This window comes from Puma concolor, chromosome C1 (assembly GCF_028749965.1).
Source record: "Puma concolor isolate L17-30 chromosome C1, mPumCon1.1.hap2, whole genome shotgun sequence".
Taxonomy (NCBI): Eukaryota; Metazoa; Chordata; class Mammalia; order Carnivora; family Felidae; genus Puma; species Puma concolor.
This window is the reverse complement of record NC_141674.1, coordinates 107,048,175-107,076,159: the sequence shown is the minus strand read 5'-3', so window position 1 is coordinate 107,076,159 and position 27,985 is coordinate 107,048,175. Positions and strand designations below refer to the sequence as shown.

The 27,985-nt window shown below is 42.1% G+C and overlaps 2 protein-coding genes across 2 annotated transcripts in view; one reads left to right on the top strand and one right to left on the bottom strand.

Annotated features, from left to right (window-relative positions):
• RIIAD1 (regulatory subunit of type II PKA R-subunit domain containing 1) overlaps positions 1-27,985 on the bottom strand; it is a 223,653-nt gene that overhangs the window by 60,337 nt on the left and 135,331 nt on the right. The gene's annotated exons all lie outside the window — the stretch shown is intronic.
• On the top strand, positions 477-27,364 carry THEM4 (thioesterase superfamily member 4). The gene is made up of 6 exons (XM_025928439.2): positions 477-881; positions 8,856-9,039; positions 15,230-15,386; positions 15,985-16,095; positions 22,221-22,345; positions 25,827-27,364. The coding sequence occupies exons 1-6, from the start codon at positions 720-722 to the stop codon at positions 25,865-25,867; spliced, it is 780 nt and encodes a 259-aa protein (XP_025784224.2). The 5' UTR covers positions 477-719; the 3' UTR covers positions 25,868-27,364.

Below are 27,985 nucleotides of genomic sequence, written 5' to 3'. Positions count from 1 at the left end.
GCAACTGAAGAGTCCATACATGGTGTCAGGTGGGAAAGGGTTTGAGCTCAGGTCTGTTCCCAAAGCTAGCGACGAACACATCCTACGAGTTCCTCCATTTGAAAACAGCCTGACTTCAACTTTTAGTTCTGCCCCGGGATTTAAGGGGGCGCGGAACGAGGGGCAACGGAAGAGGCAGAAAAGGAGCATTTTAAACGTATAAATGCCCTTTTAGCAGCCGGAAGGCTCTCTACAAATCAGTACCAACCCGATCCCAGGTACGTGTCTGTGGCCTACGAGCCCTTATTCCTACAACTTCTCGTGTGCGTTCCTACCTGCCAAGAGTCTTAAGTCTTCTTAAGAGGAGGAGGTTGCTGGGGAACACGATTGCGCAAAGTGCCAAAGCGCGAAGCCGGAGGGCGCGGAAGCTGCAGCGGAATGGGCGGCAATCGCGGTGGAGGAGGGGCGGGGTGGGGCGGGGCCGCCCGTTCTCCCCGCCTCCCGGGCCTAGCGCGGGAGGCCGGCCTAGCTCCTCTGCGCCCCAGCGCTCTGGCGGGCGGGGAAGTGGTTAAGGCTGGCTGCCCCCGTAGGGGCGCAGAGTCTAACGAAATCAAAGGCCGCTGCCCCGCCCGCCTCAAGGCGCGCGCCGGGGTCACGTGCCCCTTCGGTGACTGGGGAGGAGCTGGCTTGCAGGGGGCCCAGCACTAATCCGGACCCGAGCCTTGGTCGCTGTCGGAGCCATGCTGCGGAGCTGCGTCTCACGACTGCGCACGCTTGCGGTTCTGCGCGGCCCGCCCGGAGTTGCGCCTCTGCCGGCGAAGGACCCGTGGTCGCCGCGGGTGAATCCCGGAGCCGGGCGGCGGGAGCGGGCGGCCAAGCCAGGCTGCGTCAGGGGTGACCCGGTGAGGACGACTGCGCCGGACTGTTGATCAGCCCGCTGACCGTAGAGTAAACGCTAACGTCAGCCCCAGAGGCGTCGGTTTTATTTTTAGCAGGGGTCGCTTACTTAAAGTCCTGAGGTTCAAAGACGGAGAGGGACAGGGAGGGGACTCCGGTATGAAGCAGCGTGCTGTATGCTGGATTCTGGTCATTAGGTCGGGAAATCCCGCTGCTACTGATGACCAATAAAGAAGGGGTCATGGTTCGGGCAAGGTCACAGCAGGCGCCTGGTGGAGCTGGAGTCTGACTTAGCACTCCGGCTCTTGACCGTCACATTGTAGGGTCGCAAGAAGAGCAGTGTCTCTCCCTAGAGGTTCATCCTAATCGTCTCTGCTTGACGGAAAATTGTATCCTCAAACCAGTTTGTCACTTTTGGTGAGGTTGTTGTAAGATTAAAATGAGGTAATATTGCTTGTTCTGGTGTTCCTATGTTTTGCTTCACTGACATAGTCAATTAATATTAATTAAGCCCCAACAATATGCAAGGCATTAGTCTGATGATGTCTTTATGACAAGTAAAACTCTCTCAGTTGAGAGAGTTTTGGGAGAAAAAGATGAGATTGTAAAATTAAAAAAAAAAATGTACTGGCGCAACTGGGTGGCTCAGTAGGTTGAGCCTCTGTTCAGCTCAGGTCATGATCTAACGGTTTGTGAGTTCAAGCCCCAAGTGGGGCTCACTGCTGTCATCGGGGAGCCCGCTTGGGGTCCTCTGTCTCCCTCTCTCTCTGCCCCGCCGCTGCTCGCAGCTCTCTTTGTGAGCTCTCTCCCAAAAATAAATAAAACATTTTTTTTTAAATGTACTGTATGCTAAAATGAAGTACTAAAGGAACATAGAGGAGGGAACAGCTCTGTATTGAGCTCTTTCTTGTACCTTTTAAAGAATAACGTGGGCGAAGGTTCCTGGTGGCTCAGTGGTTGAGTGTGGGACTCTTGATTTTTGCTCAGGTAATGATCCCAGGGTGTGGTATCAAGCTCTGCATAGGGCTCCATGCTGGGCATGAAGCCTGCTTAGGATTCTCTGTCTCTCCCTCTGCCTGTCTCCCCTGTTCATGTGCACTCTCTCACTCTCTCTCAAATTAACAAACAAACAAAAAAAAAGGAATAATGTGCAGATTGGTTATTAACCCAATACCATCTTTCACTTGGGAAAAGATAATGTCCAGTGCCCCTCTCACAACAACAAAGATAAATTCCTTTCTTTAATTAGTCGGTGCCTTGTAATCTGTGTTGAGAATATTTAATAGTAGTATTTATAGGCTTTGTGAGTCTTTTCTTTCTGTTCAGTAACTGAATCTTAAAAGGAGACATATTAAAAAGAAGTCGTAACTTGGGGCACCAGGCTGGCTCAATCAGTAGAGCATGCAACTCTTGATCTTGGGTGGTGAACTCTAGCTCTATGTTGGGTGTAGAGATTACTTTAAAAAAAAAAGTCATAACTTCAGGTAACAAGCCCCACCTGAAAAATATATTACCAAAGATCAAGTAAGACTTTTCCTCTTCCAAGGGCTACAAAAGGTAATGTTTGTCCCTAACATTTATCCCTCATGTATACAGTCTGTGCTGAAAATTTACAAGTGACTTTACATCAGGTATCTCTTAGTTTTCACCCCCTTGAACTGAAGCTTTCATTGTTTTTATTTCTCACATCACACTGTTCATCTGAGGACCTAAACTCAACATGCCTGTAACTAAAATTAATAGATCCACTTCTACACTTCCCCCTCCTAACACACACACAAACACTAACAAAAACCTCCTTTCTTCTTCCCACCCTAATCTGCAAAGCAGATTGCATCATCCAAGGCTCTCCTACTTCTCTTTCCCCATGATCAGTCTCTCTCCACGTTCCTTGTTCCCAGTATCTTTTAAATCTTTTTTTTTTTTTTCATTTCTCTCCACCTAGTTCAACTTCTAATCATATCTCACCTGGATCTTGGCGTCAGTCTTTTAACTGCTTTCCGGGCCGTTCTTCTCACCTTGGAATTCATCCTTTACAACAGAGAGAGGTTTTTGAAACCTAAATTCATGTTACTGCTTTGCTTAAAACTTTGTAAGGCTCCCCATAGTGGAAAAAGGTGTTTTATCATTCAAATGCCACCTTCATGATTTTTTAAAGACTACCTTTCTTTTCTTTTTCTTATTTATTTTTTATTTTACATCCAAATTAGCATGTAGTGCAACAATGATTTCAGGAGTAGGTTCCTTAGTGCCCTTACCCATTTAGCCCATCCCCCCTCCCACAACCCCTCCAGTGCCCCTCAGTTTGTTCTCCATATTTATGAGTCTCTTATGTTTTGTCCCCCTCCCTGTTTTTATATTATTTTTGTTTCCCTTCCCTCATGTTCATCTGTTTTGTCTCTTAAAGTCCTCATACGAGTGAAGTCATATGATTTTTGTCTTTCTCTGATTAATTTCACCTAGCATAATATCCTCCAGTTCCATCCACGTAGTTGCAAATGGCAAGATTTCATTCTTTTTGATTGCCAGGTAATACTCCATTGTACATGTATACCACATCTTCTTTATGCATTCATCTATCGATGGACATTTGGGCTCTTTGCATGCTTTGGCTATTGTTGATAGTGCTGCTATAAACATGGGGGTGCATGTGTCCCTTCAAAACAGCACACCTGTATCCTATGGGTAAACGCCTAGTAGTGCAATTGCTGGGTCGTAGGGTAGTTCTATTTTTAGTTTTTTGAGGAACCTCCATACTGTTTTTCAGAGTGGCTGCACCAGCTTGCATTCCCATAAAGACTACCTTTCTTTAATGAGCTTTATCCTGAGGAATAACTTATGAAGTCACAAGTGTGATGTGTTATTTATGTCCTTTGATAATATGCATTTAAAAATACATAAGTCATTGTCCTTGTGCCACCTAAAATCATCTTTCATTTTGGCCTTTGGAAACATTGACCTAGCAGGTGAAATCTAAGCCCTGTGTTAAGGCCAAAGAGCCTCTGTGATGTGTTTCATCTTCCACCTTGCAGTCCACATCTGGCTGCTATTCTCTTTGCACCTTACATCCATGAAGACTGAAATCCTGGCAGTGCCCCCAAGGTGTCACACGGTTGTGTCATCTCTCTACACCTTTGCTTGGTGCAACATTCCCCTTCTCTCCTTAGTGAACTTTGTATCCTTTAGAGATCACTCCATCAGTCCTCATCTTTTTGAAGTTTTCCCTGAGTGTCCCTCCTATGTCTGTATGTACCTCTGTTAGGGTATTTTTCACATCCGAGGCTGCAAGCACTTGAGGGCAGAGCCTAAGTCTTCTCTCTTTGTCTTAACCAGTTGCTGGCATAGAGCCAAGTGTATAGCAGATTTTAAAAAGTCACTGCATTTAGTTGAATCCCACACTTTCAAAGTTGAAATCAGGTAGGAGAGCCCACAGCCAACGGAGTCATTCTTGAGTTATCTCTATCACCCTGGTCCTTAAAAGGATGCTGGGACTGATCTATCCTACAGTTGCCTGTTTAAGATGAGACCTAGGGATGGGCCATATCCTACACATTCTATTCTACCTTTCAACTGATATATGTTGGTCAGTACATATTTTATCTGTGATTACTTGTATCTGTTAGTTATTTCCAGAATTCATGTGCTTTAATTTTTTTGAGAGAGAGAAAGAGAGAGAGAGAGTGTATGTGTGTGTGTGTGCGTGTGTGTGCCCTTGCAAGCAGGGGAGGGACAGAAAAAGGAGAAAGAATCTCAAGCAGGCCCTGTCCTGTCAGCACAGAGCCCAACATGGGGCAAGAACTAATGAACCTTGAGATCATGTCCTGAGCCAAAATCAAGAGTTGGTTGCTTAACCAACCAATTGAGCCACCCAGATGCCCCCAGAATTCATGTACTTTAAAAGCCATGTGATTGAGACTGGATTCTAAGGAAATAATCCAAAATAGAGAAAAAGCTATTTTCATAATGTTCTAATGAACATTTTCATTTAAAGCAGTAAAAAATTGGAAACAGTTTTATTTTTGTTTGTTTTTAAATGTTTTTAATGTTTGTTTATTTTTGAGAAAGAGAAAGAGAGAGTGTGAGCAGGGAAGGGTCAGAGAGAGACACACACACAGAATCTGAAGCAGGCTCCAAGCTGTCAGCACAGAGTCCAACGAGATCATGACCTGAGCCGAACCAAAGTCAGATGCTTAACCAAGTGAGCCACCCAGGTGCCCCTGGTAACACTTTATTTATTTATTTATTTTTTAATTTTTTTTTTCAACGTTTTTATTTATTTTTGGGACAGAGAGAGACAGAGCATGAACGGGGGAGGGGCAGAGAGAGAGGGAGACACAGAATCGGAAACAGGCCCCTGGTAACACTTTAAATGGCTAAGTTAATTAGTTTAAAGGACTATTTTCTGCTGTTGAAAATGGTGATAGTTGAGATTAAGGACATGAGAAAGTGGGCACTAAATACTTTTAAGTGGTGAGGCAGAAAAAAAAATCTCTTACTGAAATTACAAGTTTATTAAGAAAGATTACATTTAACAAAAGTTGGTAGAGAGACATCAAAATTTTAACATTGTTTTTCTTAAGATATATAATAGGTAATGGGTGGATTTTTTAAAATTGTTTTTTCTTTCCCAAATTTTCTGAGCTGGGTTCTAAAGATGAGTGAATTCAAAGCCATAAGGAAAAAATAAAGGTACAAATCTTGGGCCAGGGAGTGGAGCAGTCTGATCCTGCTCACATTTCCTCTGTGAAGTTGATGCTTTTTCTGTTCAGCCAAGACGTTTTTAATTCTGTAGAGTTTTTGAGACAGGCCACCTATAGTGTCCCCATCGGCCAGGATGAGAGCCAGCGAGGTGTCAGCAGAAGTCTGGTCGGCTGCTTCTCCTGTCATTAGCACAGCCTTGCTGTTTTGGTTTCAGGGTGTTGTCCTAGTGTTGTAGATCCATTCAATCTGAATGGACATAGGTGGCTGGAAGTCTAATGCCACAGAGCTGATAGCTTCTGTGATCTTAAATGTTCCAAGATTTCTGCCAAAGTCAAAAGAACCAATTTTCCTTTCTGGTGCCTTTGCTTTGTCCTGCTCCTCTTAGTTAAGTCACACTTTGTCCCCTTCCAGGGCCTCTGCACCATTCCACTTGCTTCTTGGGCACAGGAGTGTTAGTGTTGCTCAGTGCTGCAGAGAAATAGCATGGGTGGAAGCTGTGGTTACTATGAACCCAAGCACCTGTCCCCCCAACCTCCTCCTCCTCTTTATATCTCTTTCTTGGTAATTGTTTCTGTCACTCACTGTGTTGCACAATTCAGAAACTGGGGGTGGGTGCTTGTGTTTTTCCTCTTCCCTTTCTCCTTATCAAAATGACCACCAAGTTCTGCCTCATGCATTCATAATTTTTCACTTGGGTTACCTCTAAAATCCTCCACGCAGGGTCCTCAGATCCAGTCTTGGTCCTTCCCACTATCTTTCATATGATGACCAGATCACATCTTGTCATTTTGGAGTACTGCAGATACAGATCAGTTCAGGCCAACTAGCTAGCTTAGTGTGGAAGTTTCTCACAGCCAAGCCTGTTTCTGTCGTAGACTCTAAGGCTAAAGTTCTCTCTTGTCTAGCAAGTGAGCGGGACACAGGATTAAAATGCGAGAGATGGCTAATGTCTGGGAAAAGACAAGAGCCCCAAATAAGGGTCCTTGCCCCATTTTTATTAGGATCAGAAGGCTTACAAACATGGTGATGGACATGCACAAAGAAACAATGAAACTGAACATTAACTGGAGGACGTGAGGGAAAGGGGGTCTTGAAGGTATTCGGGGTTAGGGGTTTGGGTTAATACAAAACAAAATCCTAACGCCAGGCAGAAGGTTGTTTACAGTGGACATGAGGCACCACCTTTGTTTATCTTAGCTTGCCGGAGTCCAGCTCCAGCAGGTCCAGGGATTCCCGAAGGATGAACGGCATCGGCAAAAAAGTGAAAATAAAACTAAAATAAAAAACCAAAAATAATGGACACAAACAACAGCAGTTGAACTGCTGTGTTGAACTGGCTGATTTATTGTGGCAAACATAGCATTATATTTGCTAGTGATTTCCTTGTAGCATACATCATCTAGTTTTTCTAACATTACCTAATTCTAAAAATGTTCCTATGTCTAATCAACCTTTAAGAAATAACATGGTTATTTTCTCATAATGTTCCCTCCTGCCCTTTGCTTATTGATTAATTTCTTACATTATTTTCATTATGTATCTACATTTATCTATAATCTGTAAAGCATTTGCTTTGCTATTTTCACGGAAGGTCATCTATCTCTCAACACCTCAAGTGGAAGAGTTACAGGGACATGACCTCTTAGTTGTTTCCCTGAACCTTTTGTGGTTTGAGGAACAAAAGTGTTTGCCTTGGTCCAAGGTGCCAGGAGGGGGCCAAAAGGACCTTAGGAACCCACGCCTTATACATTCTCAGAGGGACAGTGTACCTAGGAACTAATGAACCATTCTGTACTTTAACTGACTAGGTTCAATCATCATCTGAAATGCCTCCTGGGGGCCAAGTGGGCGTAGGGGTTAGAGTAACTTGTGCCCGTAGATAACACTCCTTAGTTGCTGGAGTGGGGCTTTTAAATTCATATGTCCCTATGCTGGCAAATGTATGAGGCTGTTCTTCCTTTAGGTAGAGGAGTCTTCACAAGGAGTAGCAAGGGCTAAATGTGGGGCCGCACAATTTCCTTGAGGAACCTATTTTTCTTTTCTAATAGTTCTTTTCCCAGGGGGCCTGTCGAGGGCAATTCCCCCACAGACAATACCCCAGGTACTTTTATTAAGGCCAAATTACCTAAAAGTGGGAGTACAAGAAGCTTCACTGTCTGTGGGCTGCCTCATAGTCCCAATCCATCCACAGCAAGGGCCTTGCCATCAGGCTAGGATAGCTGGGCTTCCAGCATTAGCTAGCCTAGGGGATGAGACAGGTAGGACAAGTGACCTCAGAGTTAACAAGGCACCTTTCTTTTGTTAATCATCTCCGCTCTGGGCAGCTTCACCTACAGCATAGCGGTCTATAGCCCAATTTACCTGTTTACCTAGCTTGGTCCTTTCCTCCTGTGAAAGCAGCTTTCTGCTATAGTACTAAATTGGGGGACATTTTTGCCCTGAACACCTAGTCTTGCTTACCTCATATACCTTTGTATTGGGGGCCTAGTCTGGGTGCCTTTGCACTCCCCTGTCTCTCTTGGGGTAGTAGTCTTATTTACCCAAGCATCCTTTGGCTTTGTACTTCTTTATGCCTTGTTAATGCATTGGTATAAGTCCAGGGAATTTCTAAGCTTATTCCCCACACGTTTCTGTAGCCATGCTCCTCCCCTTGCACTGAAACAAAGCCAGGCTTCTTTTAGGCCTTAGTTTCATCATCTGTAAAATGGGGATAATAATTAGTACCTACTTCATATGGTTGTCCTAAGGCCCCTCAAAACTATGTCATGCCTCCTTGATTTTGCATACAGTTTTCCCTTGCCTACAATACCCTTTCTAGTTTGCTAATTTCTGTTTGTCTAATCAAGATTCAAGTCCCTGAACCATGCCCACCCCCCCCCCACCCCCCACCCATCTGAGATAAACGCTTTTCCTGTGCTCTGGCTCCCTGCATACCCTACTGATGACACTTTTTACATGGAGGATGTGTGTCCTTCATCACTTTATCTCCAGTTCCTGGCTCACTTGTGCTTAAGGTTTTTTTAAAAAAGGAATCCACAGACCTGGGAATAATGCTGCTCTGCTAGTAGGTAGTTGGGTGATATTGAGCACATCATTCACCCTCAGTCACCTCCTCTCAAGGAGGTTGGACCAGGTGATACTTGAAATATGATTTCACTCTAAAATGACAGTTTTCTGGGAAGAGGAGAAGCAGCAAGTTATAGTCTCGGAAAATACAATATGTTATGAAATAGAGTGCACCTCCCATTGTTCTTCATTTTCTCCTCTCTCTTTTTTAGAGGTCATTTTCTTCTGAGGTCATTCATATGGACCTTTCTCTCCCCAACCCCAGTTGGAATGAGGACATGAGACTTCTCTTTGACCAGTTCATGAAAAAAAGTGAAGACGGCTCTTGGAAACATTTGCCTTCATATAAAAGTAAATTTACTCAAAGGACTGAAGACATCAAAATCTATTTTCCTGGTAGGAACAGCCACTCTCTCATAAAGAATATTTAAGTGTCAGTATAAAACAGAACAGAAGGCACTGGTTACTGATGTGAAAATGTTGGGGTTCAGGAGTGAACAGTCAAGAAAGAATTCTTAAGGCATCTTTGGTGCAAAAAGGGTGGTTTTATTTTATTTTATTTTTAATTTTTTAAAAAAAGTTTATTTATTTTTGAGAGAGAGAGCACAAGCTGGGGAGGGGCAGAGAGACAGAGGGAGATACAGAATCCAAAGCAGGCTTCAGTGAGATCATGACCTGAGCCAAAGTTGGACACTTAACTCATTGAGCCACACAGGTGCCCCCAAAAAGGGTGGTTTTATTAAAGCACAGGGCCGGACCCATAGGCAGAAAGAGCTTCATTAGGGTTTCAAGGAATGGCTGATTGTATACTTTCAAGTTAGGAAGGGGTTAGGGATAGCAGTAAATCTCTAAGGAATTTGGAAGCAAGGTTTCCAAGACCTTGAGGGGCTAGCTGCTGTTAGGAGAAGGTCATTTATTACTGTCCAATAAAAACTCTGTCATGAGACCCTTCAGATGTATATCAGGGGTCATATGCTTGGAGGATGATTGCTAACATATATCTTGGGGGACAGGGGGGAAGCGGAGAGAAAGAAAATTTCCTAAGGAACTTTTACAGGACCCTGGAGGTCAGACTAATGTCAAGCTAAGGTTGCCTGTTGCCTCTAGCGAAGTATTAATTAACATCAAGGCAGCTAAGCTTCTTGAGGAAGGTCACTCTGCCTGTCTCAAGTACTTGTCAATGGGCTATAACTTTTTTTATGACCTGCTAACTTTTAAGAGTCAACCTAAAACCCAAAATGGCTTTATGTTGGTCAACTTCTCTTCTGAACCTTCAGGTACATGCCTGTGGGCAGTAAAGGTCAGATGTCATTATCTTGGGGTCAATCACAGATTGGGGGGGGGGGGGTTCTGGCTGCCTCAGGGCAGTCCTTATTGCTTGAGGGGATAGTTTTGGTTCCCATCATGGGATACTTTGCCCAGAGGGCTTTTTGCCTGAGTTCAAAGATAAGCTGGAAAGAAGAACTTAATCAATTAGGAAGGTTGAGGTGGTTGAAAGTCCTTCAGCAGTCTCATTTTCCTGGTTTGCAGTTTGACTATCTCTGGTGATGTCATCAGGTATGAACCCTCTGAGCAGCCAAACTGCAACAGGCAAAGCACTATCCACAGGTGAGCCATTGTGATTTCTGTGAAGTTTCTATCAAAGCAGTTCAGCTTCAGTTTGCAGGGCTTCAGGAAAAGTTGTTTTGTTCTTAGTGATTCCAAGTCAGAAGGGTGGGAGAAAATTAGAAACATTAGTTTGGAGGGTCGGAATTGGATATTTGAGGAAACTAGAAGAATTTAGAATCCAAGTAAATTTGCAGATAGATAACAGAACCGCCAAAGACAGTTAATAGCACTGGGACCTGATATCCGCAAAAGTGTGGTATGGAAATATACTTTTTCTCTCTACAATCACCCATTTGGTTTTTGTTTGTTTGTTTGTTTGTTTTAAAGTTTATTTATTTTTGAAAGAGACAGAGTGCAAGTTGGGGAGGGCCAGAGAGAGAGGGAGACACAGAATCCGAAGCAGGCTCCAAGCTCTGAGCTGTCAGCACAGAGCCCGACGGGGGGTGGGGGCAGAACCCATGAACCACGAGACCATGACCTGAGCTGAAGTCGGACACTTAACGCCCCTACAGTCACCCATTTGTACCAGAAATAATCACAGTAAGACTAGTTTGATTGCAAAATAAATCTAGTCTCATTAAATATGACCTGATTATTTACACAGGTGCTGTAAGAATTGTGATTGGCCACATAGGTTTTTTTGGAGTGTTTACTTTTAATAAGGAATCCCAGATTGGACTTTTAAAAGCCACTCACTGTCTTTGCCTATAATACATATGAATTTGAGTGGATTCTTCTTCTTTCACGGTCCCCCAAATATTCTGCAGTTCCTCAGGCTGCCAGGAAGCGACCATCTTTACCCACCTGTAATGCTAGGAACCCAGCAAGCAAAATACCAGGCAGTTTTCTGAAGGAGGTTTTATTGACTCCATAAAGTCAGCCTTAATCCTTGAAACTGTTTGGTCTTATCTGTGTCTATTATAAGGAACAGATTATCTCCAAATAAATAGATTACTATGAAAATAAGAACACTCAATAAGAGTTTCCAATTCTGGTGGGATCAGATAGGAGAAAGATAAATATTTCAGTTCTATATATCTTCATCAACTCATTCAGTCCCTTGTAATTCTTGTTTTGCTTGATCTTGACAGCTTTATGAATTGAATTTTCCACTAGAGTTCTGGAAATTCTTACCCAGTTCAGTGGTGTGATCTTAAAGTTATCAGAAACCTGTACTTGTCAGAGTCTTTTTCTTGAATCTCTTAGAAGACAAAGCACTTTTACAAAATCATCAGAATAAAACAACTGTCTGTAAATGACGAAAAGACTAAAAAATAGCCATGGTTAAAGATCTAATGAGAGTTCTTTCTAATGCAAATGACAAGGAAATGTGGTTATTTCTGTGACATAGATTTTAAGATAACTAGAATTATGACTGATAACATTATGCCAGGACATACCAGATTATTAGAAATTTCATACACTTGAAATAGTTCAACATCTCTTCTTTAGAAGGTGTTCTGGGGACCTGCTGGGAAATCCCAGAGTTCGTCTGAGTTCAAAGACTTGATTTAAACTTTGGTTTGGTTTGGTCAAATATCAAAAGTTTTAGAGTATCTTATCAAATAGATCAATGTGGAACAATACTTATTCATTTAGCCAGAGTGATGATTAAAAGTTGTCAAAGGCAAACCAGAAAAGTACATAGTTGTAAAAACAAAACAAAAACTTAGATCTTTTAATAGAGAAGAAGACTCCGTATCTTAAGTGATCAAAGACCTGAAAAAGACAACACAAAACACAGGAAATTATTTTGGTAAGATAAAAAATTTTTACTTTCTGGGCAGATTACTTAAAAGGTAAAGAAAAACTTTTCACAATGTCTTATCAAGAGTGGAGTGGGGCACCTGAGTGGCTCAGTCAGTTGAGCATCTGGCTTCGGCTCAGGACATGAACTTACTGCTTGGCTCGTGGGTTTGGGCCGGAGTCAGGCTCTGTGCTGACAGCTCAGAGCCTGGAGCCTGCTTCAGATTCTGTCTCCCTCTGTCTCTGACCCTCCCCCGCTCATGCTCTGTCTCTCTCTCTCTCTCAAAAATAAATAAACCTTCAAAAAAATTTTAAAAACGTCCTTTTAACAGATGAAAGATTGTTAAATTTTAATTTTGTGCTGATAGTCTATTAAAACTTATATTAGGGGCGCCCGGGTAGCTCAGTCGGTTAAGCATCTGCCTTCAGCTCAGGTCATGACCTCATGGTTCAGTTCGTGAGTTCAAGCCTCACATCAGGCTCTCTGCTACCCATTGCTGTCCATGCAGAGCCCACTTCAGACCCTCTCCTCCCTGACCCCTCCCCTGCTCCTCTCCCACCTGTGCACACACGCTCTCTGTCTCTCTCTCTCTCAAAAATAAGTAAGCAGGTAAGTAAGTAAAACTTATTTAAAAAAACTTTTATAAAAATTCATTCAGTGTTAGCCACCTTGATCACACAAGGTAAGATTCTCCCTCTCTCCTCTCCAACTTCATCTACTTAGTTTGCCCTTTATTCTCCTCTTATCATTCTGAAAGAACTAGTTATTTTGCTTGCGGACAAAATTATTCTTTTGTTTCCTTAACAAAAACCCATCTCCATACATCATAACCTTTTCTTACCAAAAATACATCCTACTTTCTTTGAATACAGTTATTTCCCTTATTATTTCTAGTATTTTTAAGGACATTAAAATTAAAAAAAAATTTTTTTTAATGTTTATTTATTTTGAGAGAGACAGAGACAGAGTGTGAGAGGGGGAAGGGCAGAGAGAGAAGGAAACAGAATCCAAAGCAGGCTCCAGGCTCTGAGCTGTCAGCACAGAGCCCAACATGGGGCTTGAATTCACGAACCATGAGATCATGACCTGAGCCAAAGTCAGACACTTAACTGACTGAGTCACCGTAGGTGCCCCTATGTTAGAATTCTCAACCTATTAAAACCTTAATTTCTAGTGAAAATGAAAAAGTAAGCAATTGTGAACTGTGTGATGCCATCATGGTGTAGATTGGCAAATTTATGAATACATTTTATGATTTCTATAAGCATATGCTTCCTCATAGTGCAGTTTTTCAGTGTGGCACAGGACATGTTTACTAACAGACTCCAATATGTTTGGCTAACTCTGTAATAAGAGGCCACAAGTAGGTAAACTTGGACTTATTAGCAATTAATGTTTTGGTATTTTTTTCTTTTTTTTGTTTTCATGAATGTTTATTCATTTTTTAGAGCATTAGCGGAGGAACGGCAGAGAGAGGGAGACAGAGGATCTGAAGCAGCCTCTGTCCTGACAGCTGAGATCCGGATGCCACTCCTCTGCTATCATCATTGTTGTCCCATGTTGTAAGCGGCCAGTGCCTCAGATTTGAACATGAATGTGATGCACCTGAGAGTCTTGTTAAAATGCAGACTGCCCGGGGCGCCTGGGTGGCGCAGTCGGTTAAGCGTCCGACTTCAGCCAGGTCACGATCTCGCGGTCCGTGAGTTCGAGCCCCGCGTCAGGCTCTGGGCTGATGGCTCAGAGCCTGGAGCCTGTTTCCGATTCTGTGTCTCCCTCTCTCTCTGCCCCTCCCCCGTTCATGCTCTGTCTCTCTCTGTCCCAAAAATAAATAAACGTTGAAAAAAAAAAAATTAAAAAAAAACAAAAATGCAGACTGCTTCAGTATTTCAGGAGTAGAGTCTAAGAGTCTGCATTTCTAACAAACTTATTTCACCACCTTTATTTTTCTCATTTTTTATGAGATAACCTCAAGGTTTAGTAATCTAGATCAGGAATTTTGAATGCCTGTGTAAAAAATTAGAAGATTTTGGTGCTTATCTGGAAGTTCCAGAATGTCAGAGCTGGAAGGATCTCAGAGATCATTGAGGTTTATCTCCTCACTGTATGGTTAAAGTGTGGAGGAAGGAACAAGTTCAAGGCCAAAACTAAATTCTCCCATCTCCTATGATACTGGTCCTCACTTGTAACTCTTTCTCCCTTAATTTTCTCAGAAATCCCTAGAGTGCATATAGTGTGCGCATATGCAGTGTATGCCTCTTATTGAGTGTACAGAGTCTAGAAGACCAGGCACCTTCCCCGCCCCTGGGATGTTCATGGCCTAAATAAAAGCCATTCTCCCCACTTCTCCTAAATCTTCACATCTCCTATCTTTTTCCAAGTTGGTAAATGTAAATTCAGTAACAATAAAAGAAACTTAGTGTTATGTGTGGCAAATCATGATGAACCAAGAAAGAAAGCTAAGAGTTGGGGGAATTAAATCTTAACATAGATGTGTAAGGATAAACACACCCTACCTTTAGAACAGCTTTCAGGGGCACCTGGGTGGCTCAGTCTGTTAAGTGTCTGGCTCTTGATTTCAGCTCAGGTCATGATCTCACAGTTCGTGGGTTCAAGCCCCGTGTCAGAGCCTGCTTGGGATTCTCTCTGCCCCTCCCCTGCTCGTTTTCTCAAAGTCTGATTACAACTCACAAATTTGATTTCATGAACTTTAAAGGTTCTAACCCTGAATTTTGGGGCTTAGAGTCCTAGTCACACAGAATATTGGGCTGAACTGGATCTGAGTTTGATTCAGTATGGTAACTTTCCTTTACTGAAGCTGAACTCCCATCTGCAAGGAAAACCTCCCTACTGTTACACTATTCATTTTCTTTAAATCCCATTTAAGGCATACTTATTCTAGGAAGACTTTTTGTCTATATCTTATTTACTGTTTCATTTAGTATACCCTCAGCATTTATATACTGTTTTTCCTGATTGCCATGTGTAAGTGTTTGGTTTTGATTTCATTTATGTTTACTGTGTCCCCAGTTAGACTGTTAATTCCACATGGGCAAAGATCCTATATTCTGTTTCTGTGGGACACTCCCATTCCCTTATAATTTTGTACCCGGTTGACATTGTAATCAGTCCTCCATTAACCTGTGGTTCTTGCAAGGTACAGGTGCTTAGCTCTGCCATGGCATCTTCCTTATACCTGTTTCTCATATGCCCATCCACTTCGTTTCCCTACAGACACAAAGCTAATGAAAGAAAAACTGTCACAGGCCCAGCTCTTTCCCAGAAGCCTTGAGGAAGGCCTGGGCTTTGAATATGCAATGTTCCATAATTGTGTTGAAGACAGGACAGTTTGCATATTTCAAGGAGGTCCCTACCTGCAAGGAGCACCTGGGTAAGAATGACAGATAACATCCCATAGATCAGTAGAAGTCTGGATCTGAAAGATTATTAACTTATAGTATCCACATATATCCATAGACTACACTAAAGACATTACAGTGGCAATGTAGATACATATTTATTGACATGGAAAGATGTTTATAATTATTAAATCACAAACTCATGGGACAGAACAATAGAGTATAATTTGAGAGTATCGTTAACATGTTTACAGCAGTTTGTCACTAGATGGTGGGATTATAGGCCTTCAATTTTTTATTTTTCTTTGTTTCTGTTTATCTACCTTTCTTACATTGTTAAACAGTGATGTGTGCAGTTAAATAAAAACATAAATATCTTACATTATAATTTAGCTTTCTGCTTGATTGTGCTCTGATTACCATTAAGTTCTGGTGTATTACCAATACTATGCTATTATGTTATGACCAAAAATGCTGGGGACATGGATATTATTTGACATTCAGCTCATTGAACATGGACGAAGTGGACCTTTCATAAGTAAATTATATGGAGATGTTCTTGGATAATTTCTCCTGAGAGGCTCTGTTTTTAGACCTTTTGAGAACTTTCTCTTTCTCTGTTGTAACTAGATTCCTTCACGGAGGTGCCATTGCAACCATGATTGATGCTACTCTTGGTACGTGTGCTGTAGTAGCCGTAGGAATTGCCATGACTGCCAGCCTCAACATCAGTTTTAAAAGGTAAATTCCTGCGTATTCTCTGCTTTTTAGATGTCATGGGTCAGGCTCCCCAGTGGCAGACCCTGAGACAAAGATTTGTGTGCAATGATAAAAGTGGTCCCAGGGGAGACTAGCACAGGAGTGGGAGGAACAGAACAAACAGGGTAAAGGAAGAAGCCAACCAGGCTGGGCTGTTGTCAAAGTCCTGCAAAGGGCAGCTTCAGCCTGATCATCCAAGGGGCTCTGGAGTGAACTGTGTGCCTCTGAATTGTTCCTACCTTGAGGGAACTCTGTCACACATCAGTCCTACGATGAGGGCTGTCCTGGGGACCAAAATTCCAAGCACTTCGGGCTTTCTGTGTTTGAGCAAAGCAGTTTCTAGGCAAAAATAACCAAACAACAAAAACAAAGGTGAGAAAAGGATTGAAGGGGATCTGAGTGGAGCACCAGGATCCACTGCCTAACAGAACATCCAAGCTGTATAACTTCACACAGAAATAAAAGAGCAGGCAACAGGATGAGTTTGGTATCCATCAGAAATAAAGCCCAGCATGGTCTTCCTTAATTCTTTGTTCCTACAGCGACACACCTACAGTTAACAAAACAGTGTGGAAACTTGCATAGGAAGAGCGAAAGAGCAACAAGGCAAAACAGAGTTTAAGAACAATTCAGTAGATGAGGTCTCCAAATGAGGTTTTATGGGTTATTGATTTGCACAGTGGGGGGCATTTAAGATACAGAACATCTCCGTTTTCTACCCCAGAGAGTTGTCTGGTTTGTGTGGCCATCATCAGGAAGCCATGCCTTGTAGACTATGGGTTTACTTAATGTAAGTAATCCTTAGTGAGGTATTCTACAGAAAAGGGCACTTCCTCCTAGGTGCTTTTTTCACTTAATTTCTGGGGCAGCAAAAGTTTTTCTGTAAATATTTTGTTTTGCAGTCCGTACTGTCTCTAACATAACTTCTCAACTGTGCCATTGCAAAACAAAAACAGCCATAGACAATACATAAATACATAAATGAATATAGCTGTGTTCCAGTAAAACTATTTACAGGGGCGCCTGGGTGGCTCAGTCAGTTAGGCGTCCAATTCTTGATCTCAGTTCAGGTCATGATCTCACAGTTTGTAAGATCGAGCCCTGCATCAGTCTCTGTGCTGACAGCAGGAGCCTACTTGGGATTCTCTCTGTCTCTCTCTCTGTCTCTCTCTCTCTCTCTCAATAAGCATGCTCTCTCAAAATAAATAAACATCTAAAAAAATAAAATGTGTGCGATCTCTCGCTCTCTCCCTCTCTCTCAAACATTTTTTTAAAAATTAAAAAAAAAAAAACCCTTTATTTACAAAAACAGGCAGCTGGCTAGTGGGGCTATAGTTTGCCAGTTTCCTGGAGGCCCAGTTGAAAAAACTAGACAATGTCATTTATCGCCTTTTCCCTGGAGGGTTTCTGTCTGCTCTCCACCTCACACATACACATACACAGGCCTGCATGTGCACACACATACACAGATGTGAAAGAATCGGAGGCCAGCTGCTTTAATTTCTCCCTCCTCAGCTGCCATAATAGTAACTTCAAAATAAAAATGACTTAAGGTAGAAATGTATCACATAAAGGAGTCCAGAGGAAGGCTTTCTGGGCTGGTATGGCAATCTCCCTGGTTCCCAGAGACGCAGTCTCCTTCCAGCTCACCTTTTCACATTACAGAGTGGCACCAAGAGTCATCACATGTCCTGACAGCAGGATTGAGGGAGGGCAGAAGAGCCATCTCCTTTTTTAGGAGACTCCCTGGACGTTCCACACAACACTTCCATTTAAAGTCAGTAGTGGGCTGGGGCGCCTGGGTGGCGCAGTCGGTTAAGCGTCCGACTTCAGCCAGGTCACGATCTCGCGGTCCGTGGGTTCGAGCCCCGCGTCGGGCTCTGGGCTGTTGGCTCAGAGCCTGGAGCCTGTTTCCGATTCTGTGTCTCCCTCTCTCTCTGCCCCTCCCCCGTTCATGCTCTGTCTCTCTCTGTCCCAAAAATAAATAAACGTTGAAAAAAAAAAAAAATTTAAAGTCAGTAGTGGGGCGCCTGGGTGGCTCAGTGGGTTGAATGTCCATGCTGACAGCTCAGAGCCTGCTTGGGATTCTTTTTCCCTCTCTGCCCCTTCCTCCCCTGCTTGCTCACTCTCTCTCTCTCTCTCTCTCTCAAAATAAATAAATAAAATTTGGGGGGGCACCTGGGTGGCTCAGTCGGTTAAGTGTCCAACTTTGGCTGAGGTCATGATCTTGCGGCTCTTTGAGTTTGAGCCCCACATTGGGCTCTCTGCTGTCATCATGGAGACCGCTTTGGATCCTGTCTCCCTCTCTCTCTCTCTCTGCCCTTCCCCCGCTCGCACATACACACTATCTCTCAAAAATAAATAAACATTAAAAAAATAATAATAAAATAATCAGGGGGACCTGGGTGGCTCAGTTGGTTAAGTGTCTGACTCTTGATCTCAGCTCAGTCATGATCTCACGATTTGTGAGTTCGAGCTCCACATCGGGCTCTGCTGACAGCACGGAGCCTGCTTGGGATTCTCTCTCTCTCCCTCTCTTCTCTCCCACCCTCGAAAGAAAGAAGGAAGGGAGAGAGGGAGGGAGGGAGGGAGGGAGGGAGGGAGGGAGGAAGGAAGGAAGGAAGGAAGGAAGGAAGGAAGGAAGGAAGGAAGGAAAGAAAGAGAAAGAAAGAAAGAAAGAAAGAAAGAAAGAAAGAAAGAAAGAAAGAAAGAAAGAGAAAAAGAAGAAAGAAAGAAAAAACAATCAAATTGTACTAAATACTTCAGTAAATAAAATAACAAGCCCAATATTGGGGTTTTCCCTTAATGTGGGTTTTTTGCCATGAACACAATTATCTCAGTGATCATAAAACTTATTATTTCACCTATACTTATTAAAAATTTTTCATTGTGAGCTTAATTTCTTTAGGATGTCAACATTTCTATTTCCCTCAGGTTAGTATACTTATTAAGCTCATTAGGCATCCAGTAATGGTGTCAGACCCTGGCAGAACCATTTCAGTTAACTGAACTTGTAGGTTCTGGGCAGTCATCCTGGACATTCTTGGTGGGTCAGGATTTTTCCTTTGAAGGCATTCGGTGTACATGCCTGAGTTCATGAAGCCAAGCCCCTGTTGGCATCAAGATTTCCTTACCATGTCAGAGGACTTTGCGGACCTACACTTTTTCTTGTAACCTACTACTTCTCCTTTTTGGTATCCAAGTCCATTGTATCTTCATTGTATTTTTTTCTGCTTTGGTTTATGGCTTACCTACAATTAAGTGCATCTCATTTAATTGGCAGGCTCCATCTCCCAGGAGACAAGGACATGAGTTTTCTTCCAGCTGGGCAAGACATTTGCCTTCCTTCTAGCTGGTTATTTTCTGTCATCAGTCCTTTCTGTTAAGGGTACAATTCCTGCATTTTCTTGAATTGTTTGGCTTCCTGACAGTTCTCTGACTGTAGGGGAAAGGGTTAGTGAGGGTTCTTACGGAGATTGTCTCAAATGGCATTTGTCCCTGAATGTAAATCTACCGAACGTATATAGATGTTTTCGCATGTCAGCTCACCTGCATGTCACACACTTTGAGGGAGCATAAACCATAGTAGCTCTGATGGGCATGATGAGGGCTGTCCAAGTCTTCGCCTGCCCTCAGTTCACGCAGATTCGTAAGTACCTTCAACTAAGGCACTTGTTGAATGTAGGAATCCTTTATAGATCTTCCCGTACAACTCAGAAAAACTACCAGATTGTTTATGCCGTGAGTGTGTAAACATAATTCTTTGAATGCAGCCTCTCCAAACCTGACCTATATACACCCCTTACTCTGTGTCTGCAATGTCCTTTCATAGAGTAAAATACATGTGAGACAGACATATACTGTGTAAAAGAAACACTTACTTGTCAGCACTGTTCTCTGTATGCTTAAAAAGTTAAACTTATCCTCTCATAACCATCCTTATTTTTGAATTATAGCTATAGTTTTATAATTCTTTTGTTAACTTTTCCCTCTTTTGAGAATCATTAGGGACTCCTGGCTTTCCATAACATAGTTAGTTATAATTATCACCCTCTTTTCTGTGCTTAAATTGCATTTGGCCTGTTAGGAGTCTCTTTAGACGGACTCCTGTCCTTTCATTTCTATCCAGATATATTTTTAAGTACTTTTGTCTCCAGAGAGACCATATAATGTACTGGTTAAGAGGACAGACTTTGGAGCAGGTTCAAATGCCCATTTTGCCACTTACTAGCTGTGTGACCTTGGACAGGTGACTTAGAGGTTGATAATATACTATATAGGGTCATTATGAGCCATAAACTAATTCATGTAAAGCACCTAGGACAGTATCTGGTGACATAACAAATAGTAAATGTTGGCTGCTTCTTATTTTTAACATTGTTACTATCATTACTTTTGCAACAACAAGGCATGTCTGTGTCAAGACATGGAATAGCTGCTCTACAAAGATTACGGATTTCTTTTTAATGGAGAATAGTGCTAAAGCCTAGGAAAATATTAGATGTGTTCTCATGGTGGGCAAGATAACCTTGCTGCTGGGCCATTTCTGTGTCACAGCTGGAAAGTATTTAATGTTTAATAAAGGATAGGAGTTCATAGTGGTATTTTAGATTGAACAGGTTTTGTGCCTTACATTTTTAAAATACTTTTTTTGAGGGGTGCCTGGGTGGCTCAGTCAGTTAAGCGTCCAACTTCGGCTCAGGTCATGATCTCGTGGTTTGTGGGTTCGAGCCCCACGTCGGGCTCTGTGCTGACAAATCAGCCTGGAGCCTGCTTAGGATTCTGTGTCTCCCTCTCTCTCTGCTGCTCTCCAGCTCATGCTCTGTTTCTCTCTCTCTCTTTCTCCCTCTCTCTTTCTTTCTCCCTCTCTCTCTCTCAAAAATAAAACATTTTAAAAAAATAAAATTTAAAAATAAAATTAGGGGCGCCTGGGTGGCTCAGTCGGTTGAGCGTCTGACTTTGGCTCAGGTCACGATCTCATGGTTCGTGAGTTCGAGCCCCGCATTGGGCTCTGGGCTGATGGCTCAGAGCCTGGAGCCTGCTTCCGATTCTGTGTCTCCCTCTCTCTCTGCCCTTCTCCCATTCATGCTCTGTCTCTCTCTGTCTCAAAAATAAACATTAAAAAAAATTTTTTTTAAAAAAAGATAAAAATAAAATTAAAAAAATACATTTTTGAGTAGTGTGATGTATATTCATATTGTTGTGAAACAAATCTTAAGAACTTTTCCGTCTTACAAAACTGAGACTCTATACCCATTAAATAGTAACTCCCTATTTTCCCATCCCCACACCCCCTGGCAACCACCATTCTACTTTCTGTTTCTATAAATTTGACTACTTTAGTTACTTCATGTAAGTGGAATCATACAGTATTTCTCTTCTTATGACTGGCTTGTTTCACTTAGCAAAATGTCCTCAGGGTTCGTCCATGATGTAGCATGTGACAGATTTTTTTCTTTCTTAAGGCTAAATATTCCATTGTATGTATATGCCACATTTTGTTTATCCATTCATCCACTAGTGGATATTTGGTTTTTTTCCACCACTTGGCTATTGCAAATGATGAACATGGTTCATCGCAGTAGCTGTGGCTGCTCTATTAACAGCTCAGAGGTGGAACACGTCTATCACCACAGAAAGTTCTCTTGTACAGCGCTGGCTTAGTACATTAAGCTGTTACCGGCAATTTTTTATTGGATGTCTTTCTAGTGATAGTCACTCTAAAGGGAATTGGGTGAAAATGAGAGAAGCTGATGGGACCATCCCATGGTCCCATTTTCACTTCTTTAAAGGATTTCAGCTCCCTTCAGACTTTGCCGTGGGTCTTCAGAAGTGACAGCCTGAATCCCTGGTGGCCTCTCTGAACCTAACCTCGAGAACAGCTTAGGCCCAGGTGCCCAGTTGCCACCTGAAGTCAGTGACACTCAGGAGGGAGGGGCTGTGGACAGCCGCTGGGGTCATCCCAGATAAAGGGGTGTTTTATCTGATGTGGTTGGTCGCACATGATACCAGTTATTACAGACTGCCACCCTTCACAAGCACTTGGTCATCTCAGTGTTACATAAATCTGATAAAAACTAATTTTGTCTCCCTTTTTTCTTCTGCAGGCCTATCCCCCTTGGTTCTGTTGTTGTGATAAATAGTCAAGTTGATAAAGTTGAAGGAAGGAAATTGTTTCTTTCTTGTAATATCCGAAGTGTGGATGAGAAGACCGTGTACTCAGAGGCAACAAGTAAGAAGCTATCATTATCTCTTTTTTGGGTTTGGTTCAGTTTGGTTTGGACTATTTTGGGTTTTGTGTTTGAGGTTTTGGAGGCTGTTTTTTATTTTTGCTTTGCTTTGGTTTTATAATCCACAAATGCTCAGAAATTCTCAAGTCCCTGTCATGCAAAACATAAGTTAAAGGTATTCTTATACACTACTGGTAGAAAGCTACTTATCAAAATGTATCCAGACTACAAAGTCATGTACTCTCTCACCCATTTCCAGGACTTTATGCCACTAAAGTGTGCAAAATTACAATGTAGAAGTTGCTGTGCTGTCACAGTAATTACATTACTCGTGTAAAGTTATTTGGAGTAGCAAGATTGGCCAAACAGATATCCATCAATATGAGTTAAATGAGTTAAACCATAAATATGGTTAAACAACCATACTGAGTATGCCATAAAAAATTCTGTGGAATATCGTGATGCCATAAATAAGAATAAGGAAATTCCTTAATTATGGAGCTATCTCAACATGTTGAATGAAAACCACAAATGTAGGACAGTGAATGTTGTATGTTATCATTAGTATGAAAAATGTAGAGAGACCCTTTCATTCTCTTCCCCTTTTCTTCCTCTTTCCCTTTTGCCCTTTCTTTTCTTCCTTCCTGAATAATTTACCTCAAAACCAATTAGGTAGAGTAGGCATGGTAGGCTTGGGATTGACCTGGAGGCCACAGCGACCCATGGCTGTGATGGCCCAAGTACCATGTCAGAGCCTGAGTGGAGTGAGGAGGGTGTCCACATAGGCAAGTGTCTGGTGGAGGATGTCAGAGCCCAAGTAGGGTAAGGCACAGCTCCACATGGGGTGTCAGAGCCCACGGGGGACGGTGGCATCTATATAGGCTGGCAGCTGAGATGGGAGCTAGGTTCCTCACTGTCAGAGAAGGCATTTCCAGGTATAGAAGGAGAGAAAACTAGAATGAGCTCTGTGGGTTGGAATTGGAAATCTTGGACATGAATGTTTTCCCAGTCTTTTGCTCTTAGATATAATATGAATAACTTCAGGGGCGCCTGGGTGGCGCAGTCGGTTGGGCGTCCGACTTCAGCCAGGTCATGATCTCGCGGTCCGTGGGTTCGAGCCCCGCGTCGGGCTCCGGGCTGATGGCTCAGAGCCTGGAGCCTGTTTCCGATCTGTGTCTCCCTCTCTCTCTGCCCCTCCCCCGTTCATGCTCTGTCTCTCTCTGTCCCAAAAATAAATAAAAAACGTTGAAAAATAAATAAATAAATAAAAATAAAAATAATATGAATAACTTCATATATCATCATTTTACCCACATTTTGACAAGTTAGTCTCCAGTGGTTCCGGAGGAGATCATTCTTTGTACTAGTCTCACAGTTTTTCTGTCAGCTTGCCATTTCAAAATAAAAAGTAATACATGGCAGTGAGGGGAAAAGATCTGTATACACCTGTGCTGCATAAATCTTCAGGAATGCCACACAGACAGTGGTTCCCTCTGGGAAGGAGGCCAAGTAGGTTGGAGGGAGAGACCACCTTAGGCCCTTGTACCTTGTGACGTGCTTATGTCAGTGGATTACCAGCACAGGAGCTAGGTTTTGTGGTACCTAAAGCTTGCACAATTTAAGAAAAAGGATGTAAAATTGGGTACAATCCTGAGTTTTTATTTCAAATGGGGAAGGAAACCCCAACATGCTGCTGCTATCTGGGAAATGCACGTCCCTTCCCTCTGAGATCTCTACAGGCAGTTTACCAGAAGAGCTTCCAGATTGTGTCCTTGAGCACTCGCAGCCCCTGCTCTCACAGGGCCTTCGCAAGGGAAGAGCCGTTGAAGACTTACATCTGTAGCTTCGCATTTAGACAAGTTCATGTAGATATCCATTAATTTTTCCTTGCTTCTATTTTGTTTTATCTTATTGGACCTCAAATGCCCAGGTTTGGGTTCATCAGAATTTTTGAGTTAGGACACACAGGCTCATTGGTACGTGAAACACTCATCTTTTATTTATTCATTCACTAATGTGTTTATTTTTTAATTTAATAATAAACTCCCTGAAGCCTACCACCAACTAAGAACCAGAATCTTAATATTATATCCCTACCTAATTTCTTTCCCATCTCATCCTCCTGCTTTCCCCCCCGAGGTTTAGTAAAGTATAATTAACATACAATATTATATTTGTCCACACCTTATTATTTTTTTGTTAAGTTTTATCAACATTATATATGTATACCTCAGGAATATACAGTTTAGTTGTTTGTTTTGAACTTTGTGAAAAAGAGATCATACTATTTGTACATTTCTGGGAGTTGATTTTCTTTTCATTTAGTTTCATGTTGCTGAAGTTCACCCTGTTGTTGGCCTGTAGTTTCCTCATTTTTCCTACTGTATGATATTCCATTGTGTGACTAAACCACAGTGGATTTGTTTCCTCTCATCACCTTGGGCCCCAGATTTCTATGAATGGGCTGCTGTGAACATTCTGTGGTGCACACGGGCAAGAGGTTGGCAGATAGTTAGGAGTAGAGTAGGGGAGTGTTCAGCTCCACGGGGAACACCAGCTTGTTTTCTAAAGCTATACCAAATTATACTCCCACCAGCAATACATGAGATCCCTATCTTCTCTTGCAATTGGTAAAGTTAGACTTCTGGATTTTGCCAATCAAATGGTTATAAAATGTTATCTCTGTGTGATCTTTTTATTTTTCTGATCACCTATGAAGATGAGCATTTCTTCATATATTTGTTGACCATATTTGTTCCCATTCTGTGAAATTCCTGTTTGTTCAGGTTTTTTGTTTTTTTCCTTTTTTCGTTTGTTTTTTAACTGATTTATAGGAGTTCTTTCTATATTTTGTATTAAACTAATGTTTCCATTGGATATGTAAGCTGCACATTTCACTTTCCAGTATGTAAGTTGTCTTTTATTTGCTTTAATGTATCTTTTTCTATGAACAGAAGGTTTTCTTCATGGTAATATAGTTGCATCTATTAAGTTTTCTTCCTTATGGTTAATGCTTTTTGTGTCTTCTATTCCTCCACACCTACCCCACCCCCCAAGTATCAGCTATTTGCAGAAATGATGGATAAAAGAAGCAGGAGGAAGATCCTGAACACTTGGAATCCACAGTCAATTTAAAAACTCCATTCCAGGCTGTGGTTTAGGTGTCCTATCTCCCTAAACCTTTCAATATCAAAGGTTCCAAATAGCTTAGTTGTAATTTCACTTCCTTCCACTTTCCTGACTATCTCTAATGGAAGTGGTAATGAACTGTGAAATGACAAAGTGAGAGAGGACTGGGAGAGGAAGAGAGGCACTGTGGTATTGTGATAGTCAAAAGTTGACTCTTAATATGGGTAAGAAATGAGAGTAGGCCCAGAGACGGAAGGTACAAATATGAATCTAAATCCCTTTCCTTGTGTATACATTTCTACTCGGAGAAGTCCCATCCAATGGCAGTCACCTTCTGTTATTTTGTTTGTTTAGGTTTATTTGTAAAGCTGGATCCTAAAACAAGGTTGACATAAACGAGCTTCTGGTACATTCTACACCAGTCTGCGTTAGGGTCTCCTTCCCCCAGAAGAAGCTGTTGTGCCATTCCTGCTCTACTTACCTGCCATTGAGTCCCCCAGAGGGTGAAGCCTGCTAACACACCTTCCTGAACAGATCTTCAGAATACAACTCCAGGGACTCTGGTGCCATCTTCTAAACTCTTCAACACAGAAGTACTCCTTGTGAGAGTGGCAGCAATTATTTGTGTCTCCTTAGGATAAGTGTCTGGTTCACGTGACTTTGAATGGGTTCCTTAAGGCTGCACAAGCATGCCTTGTGCACAAGCACAAGCACATGCACAAGCATGTCTGCCCTGTTGCTGCCTGGAGAGAAAACTCATACTGAAACTCTTACCACAAATTTGGATATGCCAGAAAACCAAAGGAAGTAATGAGGTATGTGTGCGTGTGTGTGTTATAAATTACAAAGCTAGCTTTATTGTATCCAAACAAATCTTTTTGGCTACAGTAGGAAGTGCAGCTAGTTCCTATTGGAATGAATAACTCAACTCTGGATCCTAGAGAATAAACAGCTGTACGATTTTTTTTTTATGTTTATTTATTTTTGAGAGACAGAGAATGAGCATGGGAGGGACAGAGAGGGAGACACAGAATCCGAAGCAGGCTCCAGGCTCTAAGCTGTCAGCACAGAGCCCGATGCGGGGCTCGAACCCACGAACCATGAGATCATGACCTGAGCAGAAGTCCGAGGCTCAACTGACTGAGCCACCCAGGCGCCCAACAGCTGTACCATTTTTAATATAAACTGTCCCTTGTGTCTTACCAACAACATAGTTTATCATCACTGGAAGAAGCCCATATTTATTTCCTAGATATCTTAATCCATTCAGTCTGCTATAACGAAACACCACAGACCTGGTAACTTATATACAACAGAAATTTATTGCTCACAGGTTTGGAGCCTGGAAAGTCCAGGATCAAGTTACAGCACAGTCACCCTCTGGTGAGGGCTAGCTTATGGGCTCATAACTGGTACTTCCTCACTGTGTCCTCACTTGGTGGAAGGGGCTAGAGATCTCTCTAGATCTTCTCTTATTAGGGCATTAATCCCATTCATGAGCATCCCCACCAGCATCATACGAGGGTTACAATTTCTTCACATCTTTGCCAACACTTCTCCCTTCCTTCTTTTTTTTTTTTACAAAAAGCCATGTAAAATGGGGCAACCACTATGGAAAACAATTGGCAGTTCCTCAAAAAGCTAAACAGAATTACCATATGAACCACCAATATATACCCACCGAATTAAAAAGAGAGGCTCAGGGGCACCAGGGTGGCTCAGACTGTTGAGCGTTCAACTTCAGCTCAGGTCATGATCTTGCAGTCTGTGAGTTCGAGCCCTGCGTCAGGCTCTGTGCTGACAGCTCAGAGCCTGGAGCCTGCTTCAGATTCTGTGTCTCCCTCTATCTTCACCCCTCTCCCACTCATGCTCTCTCTCTCTCTCTCTCTCTCTCTCTCTCTCTCTCTCTCAAAAATAAACATTAAAAAAAAGAGAGAGAGAGAGAGACTCAGATACTTAGATGCCAGTGTTCCTTGCCACATTATTCATAATAGCCAAAAGGTAGCAACAACCCAAATATCCATCGACAGATGAATTGATGAACAGATGAGTGGTGTGTGTGTGTGTGTGTGTGTGTGTGTGTGTGTGTGTGTGTGTATACATATATATATATATATATATATATATATATATATATATATATGTTTAAGAATATTATTCAGCCATAAAAAGGTAATTCTGACACACACTACAACATGGATGAACCTTGAAAATATTATGCTAAGTGAAATAAGTCAGACACAAAAAGACAAATATTGTGTGATTCCACTTGTATGAAATATCTAGAATAAGCAAAGTCATTCAGAAAATAGATTAAAGGTTACCAGAGTCTTGAGGAGAGCTGAGAATGCAGAGTTACTACATAATGGATATGGTTTCTGTTTGGGTGATAAAATATTTTAGAAATAGATAATGATGATGGTTGTACAATATTATGAATGTGATTCATGCCACTGAATTGTACACTTGAAAGTGGTTAAAATGGCTAATTCTATGTTACATGTTTTTTCCCA

Excerpts from the sequence above, each read along its gene's own strand:
- THEM4 (XM_025928439.2), top strand. The coding sequence starts at position 720 with ATGCTGCGGAGCTGCGTCTCACGACTGCGCACGCTTGCGGTTCTGCGC. Across the intron at positions 9,040-15,229 it reads CATCAAAATCTATTTTCCTG|ACACAAAGCTAATGAAAGAA; the intron begins GTAGGAACAGCC and ends GTTTCCCTACAG. Across the intron at positions 22,346-25,826 it reads CGTGTACTCAGAGGCAACAA|GTTTATTTGTAAAGCTGGAT; the intron begins GTAAGAAGCTAT and ends TTGTTTGTTTAG.